Genomic DNA, 11,029 nt, shown 5'->3' on the forward strand with positions numbered 1-11,029 from the left:
CCACCCAGGAGCCTCTCCTCGTAGTTCTCTTCCCAGCCCAGCTGAGGAGGGAGCGATGGAGCGGCTTTGGTGGGCACCTGACCTCCAGCCAGAGTCGAACCAGCACATTCAGGAAAGTGAATCTCACATACTGAGAAATGAATGGCATTTCTATCCAGCTGGCTTGTGTCTCCTTCCTTCTCCCTTTTTCAAGTAAGGGCTGGTTGGCTGAAGTCCTACTCTGATGTGCCTCATCTCTCTGATTCACTACCCAGTGAACACAGGTAGCGGCAGCTCTGGGGTCCTGCAGTGCCAAGTATCCAGGTTTCTCTGCATATGTAGCCCTGTTTCTCTGTGAACAGAGTCTCAAGAACAATTTTGGATTGTAGTAGTCAAATTTATTTCCACTGTAGAAGCACACTTGTTTCAGTAATAAAAAAATAACATCTTTGCAGAATAAAAGTAATCCTGTCATGGTATAAATATATTTACTTGCACAAGGATCCACATAAGTCACTCAACATATAATCAGATTTAGTATTCTCAGTCTTGTTCCAAATGGAGTCAACACAAGAGAAGTTAACTGGCAGAAAGATGAAAAACATAAAATCTGGCTCAGTTGGGATTTAAACATTTAAGAAATAATAGAAAGCCTCCCTGCGTGTTGGGTTTTTTTTTTTAATAATTATTTTAAATGAATACAAAATACTGAGAGCCTTTAGCACTGACCATTTCTGTTTCTCCAATTAAAACATGCTGTATGAGGTCAGCCATGAAATCCTCTTCTGGCTGCCTCACGGACATAACCTCAGTACTAGACAAGCAGAACTAACATCAAGAGTGTTACGTTCAAGCTCAGGGCTCCTTAGTCCGTGCTCACCAACTACTGTCTTTCAAGGAACAAACCAGGTCTAGCAATTTACTTCAGGGGATCATCACAGACCATCCAGATAGCAGGCCTGATCAACCACTAAGTCCCTATGCTATACTAAGACAGGTGCTATATTCCATATTAATGACCTGGTGCAACCAACAGCCCAGCTTATAGTAGGTAGGGTTGAAGTGTATGAACACATGAAAGGATGAATACTATTTTCTGCACTGCAACTCAGTTCAAGCCATGGAACAACAGTAAACAGAACTGCAATGAATTTAACTTGTACTTTAACTTTTAGATAATTCTAGAACTCTTTTTTTTCAAATTGTGGGGGTGGCAAAAAGCAGAAAGGGGAAGTTTAACACAGTGTCATGATGCGATTGATTCATTATTGTGTTCTAAGTTATATTTATTTATTGTGTGGGTTATAATCAGCACCATGTCCTCCAACATATGTCGATTTATTCTGATATTTCCTTACTGTTAGTACAGTGAAAAAAGTAAAAGGTTCAGCCTTGATTCTTCTCAGTGTGTCTGAGAGGACACCAAACTAATACAACACAATACTGAAGACAAGAGGATATAACACTTAGTTCTGATACACTGAAAAGCAATTTCACACATAAGCTCATTTATGTAGGCACACTGACATACTGAGCACCATTCTTTTTTTCTTTCTCAGTTTAACATCAACATTCAACTCAGAACAGAAGAATGTTAAGCCTCTAGGACAGTTTCAGTATTAAGAACTACCTCTATTTTACAAACATCGAAACACTACTGTTGACATTTCTGTCAGGATGTTCACTGCAAGTGACCCTCTCTCTGAATTCGAAGGCGTTCCTTCTCCACTTGCAAGCGTTCCTTCTCAATCTGCAGCTTCTCCGACTCAAACTTCAAGAACTGCAGCCTCTCCTTCTCTAACTGCAAACGTTCTTTTTCAAGTTTTAATTTTTCAGTTTCTAGATCCAGAGGCTGCATGATGGGTTTTTCTGTTTGGGTGAGGTCATTTTCCAGGGCAGGTTTTTCAGCATGCAGAGTCTCTAGCCTGAGTTTCTCCCATTCAATCTGAAGTCGCTCCTTCTCAATCTGAAGTCTCTCGCGCTCCAAATCAACATGCCGCAACCGTTCTTTTTCAATTTGCAGGCGCTCCTTCTCCACTTGCAACCTTTCGGCTTCAATATCTAGTCGCTGCTTCTCCAGCTCCACCTTCTGCTTCTCCAGATTTATAAGCAAGTGAGAATCTTCATAGGCTAGCCTAGCTTGAGCAGAGCTTAGATTTCCAAACTCTTCAATGTGGGGGAAGTCTGGTAGGTCATTTTCCTTTTTTGAATCTGGCAAAACTGATGACAAAATTTCTTCTTCTTCCTCAATGGGAAACTGCAAAGAGGAATGCAATAGACAAGAATTACATTCCAGTCTTTACGCCAGAAAAAGATTTGTTACACACAGTTTGACTGAAAAGAACATATTGGTTTTTTAATCTTAAAAGCTACTCAGAACTGTTTACCTCACATGCTGTGAAATAACCATGTTAGATCAAAAGACTGTTTTCTACCATTAAACAGGTACAGAAATACACTTATCTGAAGTTAATACCTGGTACTGAAAAACAGAAAAACAGCTTGTCAGTGGACACGCAAGAACATACAGAAAATACTGCACAGTAGATATTATAGACCATTCAAAACCACTGATAGAAAACTGGATCTAAAAAAGTATGTTTGTCTTACTTTTCATATAGCTGAGTAACATTTATGTAAGCCACTAGGAATTTGTTGCAACCAATTACTTATAAGAGCAGCTGGATCCATAGGCTATGGGGTATGCAAGCAAACCCAGCCTTCACTAACTTGAGGATTCAATTTCTAAAAAGCCCTTAATATTTTTCACATGCACTAACCCTTCAAACTGTATTGTGGGTCAGTAAACAGGACTTGTTTAACCAATGTTTGTATAATCACATCTGCTGTAAAGCTATTTGTGACACAGATGACTAGGTGGTTAGGACCCTTGCTTTTGGCAGACTAACAACTCACAGAGTTATAGCCCTTATGTGCTACAAATTCATAGTACACAAGGGATAACTGCCTCCCACTAAGTATGCTGCAAAAGAAAGGCAAACTGAGGAAGATACGGGTTCAGAAAAATCTTAGAACAATGAGAGCCACTCCCAGTCCTCCAGCATCAGAGCAGACACTGTTCTTCAGCAGTTGTCAGACAGTAGTCTCACTACCATTTAACAGCTTATGCTCATTTCTTCCCAGCACACACCTCAATTGAGCTAAGACAGGAGTTGCCCCTCCACCCCCAAAAGAAAAAAGACAAACAAAAAACCCCCAACAAACCAAAACTCTTTGAGCACCCCTTTCTGAAATGCCAACTATGTATCTGTACAGGTACTACAAAATTATCCAAACATTTGACTTCACTCCAGCTGGCTGCCTACCCCAGGACAGTCATCGTAGTACCAAGAGTAACAACCTGCCTACAGGATCCAAAACGGCTTGTCAAATTCACACTAAAATTCTGACAGACAGGAATGGTTGACTGACTTACTCAAATAATATTTTCATTCCTATGGGTTCATTTTAAGAAATGCAAGCAGTATTCTTATCTCTTTATGTATTCCATTTATTTCTGAACCTGCAGGTAACATATACTTTCATTTGTTAAAGAGGTACATTTCTCTTCCCCATTCAACCATCCAGACAGCCTAAGAACTAAAATAACCAGCTTCCTTCAACAGCATATTTTAATTCTACTGACTGAAATAATTATCTGTGGCACACACAAATGGAAAATATATGTGCAAATACATATTCAAAGTTGAGGGATATCAATTTCATAATCAACAGCCAAGACCTTACACACAATTGCAAGTTGCTAGATTTGAATACCATCTCTCTGAAACATATTTGTTTCTACAGTTTCTTTAATTCACACATTCAGAAAAAACAGCAACATGCTGTGAAGGAACACAGCAAAAAGCCTTATGCTGAAATGAAACAACACTCATATTGCATATAGCTAATGTATGTTAGTCACTCACTTCAAAATTCTGCGGATCCTCCTCTTCCTCTTCTACTTTGATTTCTGTTAAAGATCCACCGGCTTCTCTGAAGTCAGTGATATTTTGCCATTCAAAACTAGATTCAATTGCAAATCCCATTTTCTCATCCATGTCTTCATTGAGAGAGTCATCTAAATTGGATGAAGGAAGGTGAAACCCAGCACCCACTACTTTGATGTTTGAATTCAGACGTTTTCTCTTCATGAGTGCTCTCCAGTCAAGGTATCGCCTTTTCACTTCTGTCCCTGTTCTTTGCTCTCCTTCACCTACAGCATTTACACACTCTGCTATTTCCTCCCAAGCTTTCCGTTTCATCTCATTAATTGTTGTATTAAGTTGTTTTGAAAAGAGTACTTCTCTCCTTTTTCTGATTTCCTTAAGGAGAGTTTGAGTTTCCTGAACGCTAAAATTGCTTTTCCTTTTTCTTTTTAATTGTTTCATTTTTTCCAGCTTTAACCTAACAATTTCACTACAGTAGACTACAGAGATGGTCTGACACTAATCAGTTATTAATACAAACAAAATTTAAAAACCAATGAAAGCAGAGCTCAGTTCTTGTGAAGTGAATTTTCTCTTCACTTTGTAGTATTTTCCTATTTGTCAGGCTTCCTAAGAGAAAAAGAGCAAACAACATAAATCTCCAAGGTATACACTGTATATTTTCATTTAATGAACTCAACTCCTAAGTCATCATGTAAGGAATGCATATTTTGAACTGATCGTTCATTCAATAGAAGAAAACCATTTTGTTAAACTCTCAATATAAAGTAGCTATAAATACCTTCTCTAATCTGATATGAGCTATAAATCCATTAATATATCCACAAAAATGTCACAAACCACTAAGGTTTAGTTGATATCTCCATTATAAAAAATTATTATTTAATTATAATAAATAACCACTCTTAAAGAGTTTTGCCAGTCAGAATTTGCTTAAGGCTGAAGTTTTACATACACATCTCAGTTTAAATGTTAAAGTATTTCCAAAAGAAGCTAAAATTGTTATATCATTATTTCAAAAACCATAAAATGTTGAGGCGGCTGAAATTCCTGAGACATTTTAAATGAGACACTGTTTCCATCCATTAAAAGAAAAAAAAAAAGTAGATTAATATGAAAAGTTGAAGCTTTGTAAGATCTGACAATCACAAAAAGAACTGGAGCAATCCTGCTGCATGTCTGAAAACAACCACTAGTTCAAACAAGTGTCATGTGTTAGACGTGTTTTAACAAAAAATAGATTTAGGAGTAAGTCACTACATGCCCATGGTAAAGCCCTCTTTATCCTCACACTGCAAAACACCTCATGTTAGGTGAGGTTGAAGGTTCATCCAGTCCCCTACCCTCGGCAATAGCTGGTCCTGTGCCTGATGCTGAAGAGAAAGCTAAACCCCATAATACACCTGACAGATTGTGCACAACTCTGTACACAAAGTGGAAATTTTGAGTGGGAGAAACAGGAGACTTAATGCAGTGATGAATCTATTAGACACCATTACCAAAAAGAACCTTAAAACTCAAAGCAGAGACTGAAAAAAATGGTTCTTGGTCACAGACTGCTTGGTAATGGTCCAACTTAGGATTTATTTTGAACTTTCTTTTGCATGATGTTACCTGCCACTTTAGGTAGGTTTAAAAAGCTTTAAACCAAGTAGGCCAATAATTCACTATACAGTACTTGCAGTTTCAAGCTGTTGTGTTTGTTCACTATTAATCTAGTATAGACTTTTTGTCCACCTGAAGCAAATGCCTTGCAGATGATACATTCGATTGCTACTGACTAATGGACTTAATCCTTAAATACCACCCCCACCCCTCACCCTTCCACACACACCCCAGCTATACAGAACTGTTAAGTTACTGAGTACTTTTTTGCTGTGTTATTCTCCTAAACTTGGTTAAAACATAAGCATGAACACATTACAGAAAAACTCTCCATTTGAGAGATAATGAAGAATGGTGTCTAAACTATCATATGCATCTCCTATGCGCTATTGACTGTAAGTAAGTGGTTCACTTGAAAAGCCTTCCACATCAAGCAACATTCTTTCACACTCAACACATAAGCATGCTGGCATCAAACATCGTTTTAAATGCTGCATTTAGGAAACTGGTTTACTGCTTTTCCTCATTAACATACTGCCCTCACTGTGATTCAATTCACTTCCAATGTTTAGTAGCTAGCATATATGCAAAATGGAGTCCCAAGAAGAAACCAACTACATAAAGTGTTGTGTACCAGCATGGACCACAACCATGCAGTTACCTGGCACTTCTGACCCCTCAGACTAAAACTGGTGCATGAAACTTCCTGCCCTTCTGAAAATAAAATATTAATTTTTTGAGAAAAGGGAATTAGTTAAAAGAAATAATATAACGTACTATTCTAATGTAGACCCTTAACTTGATGACGAGTACTTAAAAAAAAAAAGCTGCAGTTTCAAAAGTGAGATTTGTACCAGAACACAGCACTGTGTCTGCTAGACTTACATAAAATTTTTCTAGAGACCCTTTATCTATCTTTTAGCAGCTCCCTCAACCATCATTATTATAAGTTTACCACAAAAAGGTACTTGGGCTTTCAAGGGAGCAGCATCATATTTACTCCTCTGGCAGTAAATAAATTTATTTGGTACTTGCTGTGCTTTTCCAATGCAAATTACATTAGTGCTTTTATATTATTACAGAGATTGAATTTCTTGACCTATGTATCAAAGTTTATCTTGCATAAGTTTTGGGGTTTTTCTTAACTTTTTAAGTTACCAAGCAGGTAAATTTCAGAAAAATTACCTGCACACCAAACAAATTAAGAGCACCTTCAGAAGCTTCACCGTTAATAAGGCAGTTATTCAAGACTGATAAATATATAGATGATGCTGTGATTCCTGGTTACTGGGGAATGACCAATTACTCCTACCTTCATGCTGGCTTTAGAAACACACACATTTGCACTTCCCTGTTTTCAGAATGGGGAGTGTGTGTGAAAGATTTGGAGGCAACCATTTTGAGTTGGTCTTCCAGGTAGAAAGAATTACATGGAATTCTAATATACAAGTTTCACAAGAACTATGGTATTTCTGACTTGTCACCACCAAGACACAGAACCTTCGTTTACAGGGTTATACTTCTTTTTAATGAAATCAGTAGAATTTCACATTTGATTTTAAGCATGTACTTCAGTGAATATAAAGTACTTTGCTAACGATGGAAAAATGGGTCAAACTTTCTGAAGTATTTGACAGCTGGATGTCAAACACTTCAAAGTACTACTTAATTGTCTCTTAAAGGTATCTAAATATCAGACTTCTGCTGAACAGCTGCCATTTTCATCTCAAGTCATACACTGGCTAAGTCTTTTACTTGGCCCCAGCTGGGATGAATAAGGTTCTGGTCATTCCCCAGTAACAGGGAACGAGAGGATTTCAGAGACTTACATGGTATCTCTATTTACCCTGGCCTTACCTACACTCCTCAGCACTAGCACAGCAGGGTAAAGTGGGCATAATCACAAGAAAAAAAAATATTGGGTTTTCAAATCAATTTTTCATCAACGGGACTTTCTAATTCTGCATGAATGCTGACAACACCGACAGCCAAGCTTTCACCTTAGCTCCAGAGAAGATTAAGAGTTAAAACACACAGATGTCAGGTCACCATGTGGATCAGTCTCACTGCTCCTTGCGCAGGTCTTGTGCATCTCCTGTCTGATCTCCTCAGCCATTCTTTGTTAAGTGCCTCATCTTACTTTTGGATTTTATGCAATAAGGCAAACAATAACCTTTAAGAATTATAATACTAACTTGGGAACTGCTGGCATCCAATTCCTTTACCACGTAAAATTTTCCTTTAGACTTCTATTTTTATACCAGATGATGTCTGATACAAGCCCCTGAATTTCCCAGCAAAACAGCAGCAAAGCCTACCACCCATTTTAAAACTCATTACTAACTTCCAGTTAGTAAGGACATTTACCTTTTCTCACTCTTTCATTTTTGAAAGCATATTGCCTCATTAAAGACCATTCATTTCTTATTAATGCAAATGGCTGTTAATGCATTGTCTTAACGGTATATTGACTCCCCTAAAGTTTGATCAAACTCCACTGTGAGACTGGGTACCTTTCTGATGTATTAACTAAAAAGCATAATTATCCAACTAAAGCTGAGGTTTGGGATATCCTCTTTTCTGACATTTCTACATAGTTGCCAGGTTATTACTCTTTAATGCAGAAAAATGAACAATTCCATGCACAAAGTATAAAAGGGACAACACTGGTAATAAGCTAGGATTTGTACACATTCTAGATGGAAAAAAAACCCCAACTCTATCACCATTTTGAGAAGCACAATTTACAAAAACATGACATAGAGCATGTTTAAGTTTTGCTTTGATATGAAGTCTAAAACATGAAATGCATACAACATTTGGAAAAAAAACCCCAGTAGACAAACACTACAGTTTTTCTGAAATCAGAACCATAGCTCGCTACACATTTTAGTGTCTTCAGCAGAGCATTCCACAGCAAGTGTTACTTGCTGAGTGCACCAACCGGGAAGATGGGACTCAGTTCACTCAGAAAAAGTATGTGGAAGCAAGAGTAGAGATAAGGAAAAAAAACCATTTTGTTAGATCGAGCCACTTACATCACTAGGAAGGTAAGAGAAGGCATCTGCAAGAAAAAAAATTCCTTCATCAACTATATGACCAAAAATACTTCTGGTACATGACCAGAGACATCAGTTACCTGACAGGAAATAGCTACAGTCTGGTCAAGTGACAGAGAAGTTCCTGGGAAATAACAGAGGACATAAACAGCCCATTATGTGACCAGCCACGCACCCATCATATGGCGTGGTGCTAGCTGTAAATGCAAAATGCGTATTTTTACAGTTTGGGTAGAAATGCAAAGTGCTGGCTAGAGAAAAAAAGCAACAATTCTGATCATATGGTAACAAAAAGACTTCAAAGGTCTTCTCCAAAAGGCAACACAGAGCTGCCAAACATAGTTTGATGCAACCCTGTCAGGCCAGAAGCAACCTATAGTCAAGAAGGTCCTCAACACTGGGCTAAAGAAACACAAACTATTGGTCAGGGTTGAAACGAAACAAGTATCACAAACCTTAACTGAACACTCCATAAACATACAGAGCACACATACGTTGAACAACTTTGATGTACTTAATGACAGAGGCATTCACATTCTGCCTCTATGCATACATCTCCTTTGCTCACACCACGTGCTGGGCCAACAAAAACCCACAAACCAAAAAAAAAAAAAACACCCACAAAATAGGCAAGCAAGCAAAAAACCCCCAGAAAACAAACACCTCTGAATAATTCCCCAGGATGAAGGATTGTTGCAAGCATCAAATTTGAATTGTCCTCTAGAAAAATCACGATTTTTTTTTTAAGTATGAAGTCTTGATGCTTTGCCTTTTTTGGGGGCGGTTTTTTTTTTTAACTTCCAGAGCTTACAATTGGGGGAAAAATACAAAACGGAACAGCTTTAAAACAGGAGGCCATGCTATATGCATTTTTTTTTTTTTTAAACAGAATTTGAGAGTCTGAGCATCTTCACATGATACTGAAGCCTAGGGCTTTCTGGAAAGCTTTGTACCTGTTCATGACGGCTGACTAGCTCGCCTCGGAACAACTTACGCTTTTGTACTACGAGCGGCTCCAGCGCGGGAGGCGGCGGGTGCTGCCGCGGGCGGCCCCGCCCCGCACGGAGCCGCGGCCCGGGGCAGGGGAGCGCTACGGGGGGCCGGCAACACCTGAAGGGCTCATCGAGCGATGCAAAGAGGAGGCACCGAGGATGGACCGCAGCTGGGGATCCCGGCTGTTGAATCCACAGATTCATCAGTCGAATGCTCCCCTTACCCTGAAACAGCGACGGCCACGAGCAGGTGGCACCCTCACCTCCGCGCAGGGAGCCGCGTCCTGCGGGGGTGCCGCCAGGCCCACCCCCAGGGCCGGGCCGGCCCCGCCAGGAGGCGCACGGAGCCCTTTGGGGAGGGCGAGGAAGCAAACAAAGGACAGCACGGCCGGCTGCCTTGGCCAGCACGGCACCGAGCGCCGCCGGGCCTGCTCCGGGAGGGCGGCCACGTACCGGGGCCCCCGCCGCGCCGAGCCCCGGGGAGCAGGTGGGCCCGCTACCGTCGGCCGCGGGCTACTTGCCGGCGGGGCCCTGCGCCCCTCCCGGGAGGCGGGGAGGGGGGATGGGGGGGCGGGGCGCCTCCCCGCAGGACGACGGCGGACAACCACCTCAACACCCTCGGGGGCTGACGGCGGCGGAGCCCCACCGCTCTCCCCCTACAAAGAGGCCAGCAGCTGCCCGCATCCCACACTGGCTGCGGCCCCACGGGGGGAGCAGCTGCAGCTGCTCCCGCCCTGCGGCCGGTCGGGCCCGCTCCCCGCCCTGCCCGGGTCCCCGGGGAGCCGCGCGAACTACTCACCTGCGCCCAACTCGCCCCTCCGGGTTGCCAGCCCTTTTAACAGCCACCGCCCTCCCATTGGGCGAGCCACGTGCCTGTCAGCTCTTCCCTCACGCCTATTGGCGGTCCACGTCCGCCACTTCTCCCCCGCCCCGCCCTCTGGCCGCCCTGATGCGCCAGGCGGGCCGGAATCCCCCACATACGCTTGGAGCGGGGCAGCTCCTCTCACGGCAGGGCCGCCGCCGCGCACAGCCCACAGAGAGCATTGGCTATAGTCGCTGCTTGTCTTTCCGACGCTTTCCGGTGATTGGCTAGAGGATGTAAAGTCCCGCCTCTCCCCTCAATGAGCTTCCGGCGGCGGGGATCCCGCTGTGTCTCGGGGGAGCCAGATGAAGTGCTCCTGGCGCTGCCGCCCCGCCTACCAGTCCTGAGGGGGTGGCCCGGCTCGGCCGTTGGGGCACCGAGCTGGCGCTTGGCTGCGGTGGTGTGTGCGGGAGGGGGGTGCTCGGCTTTCTAGCGGCCGGGCGCCCAGCCTGAGGGGCGCGGGTGTGCGCCGGGGGCTTTTCCGCGGCGGCCGCCGGAGCTAGCGCGGGCGGTGGGCCTGCGGCGGCTGAGCTAACGCACAGCGATTTGTGTTTCTTCTTAAACGGCGTGGCTTAGGGGTAT

The 11,029-nt window shown here is 42.6% G+C and overlaps 1 protein-coding gene across 3 annotated transcripts; it reads right to left on the reverse strand.

Moving 5' to 3' along the window:
• Positions 1 to 355: 355 nt before the first annotated feature.
• On the reverse strand, positions 356 to 10,572 carry MSANTD4 (Myb/SANT DNA binding domain containing 4 with coiled-coils). Of its 3 annotated transcripts, none has more exons than XM_055701718.1 (3): positions 10,385 to 10,572; positions 3,909 to 4,538; positions 356 to 2,236 (listed from the first exon to the last, which is right to left on the reverse strand). In XM_055701718.1, exons 2-3 carry the CDS (start codon positions 4,368 to 4,370, stop codon positions 1,661 to 1,663), a joined length of 1,038 nt encoding a protein of 345 aa, XP_055557693.1. In that variant the 5' UTR covers positions 4,371 to 4,538; positions 10,385 to 10,572; the 3' UTR covers positions 356 to 1,660. The 3 variants fall into 3 exon arrangements, with proteins under 3 accessions (XP_055557693.1, XP_027671720.1, XP_005446689.1); XM_027815919.2 differs by lacking the exon at positions 10,385 to 10,572 and adding an exon at positions 9,588 to 9,738; XM_005446632.4 differs by lacking the exon at positions 10,385 to 10,572 and having other exon boundaries at positions 3,909 to 5,871.
• Positions 10,573 to 11,029: the final 457 nt, after the last annotated feature.

This window comes from Falco cherrug, chromosome 2 (assembly GCF_023634085.1).
Source record: "Falco cherrug isolate bFalChe1 chromosome 2, bFalChe1.pri, whole genome shotgun sequence".
Classification (NCBI taxonomy): domain Eukaryota; kingdom Metazoa; phylum Chordata; class Aves; order Falconiformes; family Falconidae; genus Falco; species Falco cherrug.

Coding starts and splice junctions, on each gene's coding strand:
- MSANTD4 (XM_055701718.1), bottom strand. CDS start 4,370: ATGAAACAATTAAAAAGAAAAAGGAAAAGCAATTTTAGCGTTCAGGAA. Junction 2,237..3,908: donor AGGATCCGCAGAATTTTGAA/GTGAGTGACTAA, acceptor TCCTCTTTGCAG/TTTCCCATTGAGGAAGAAGA.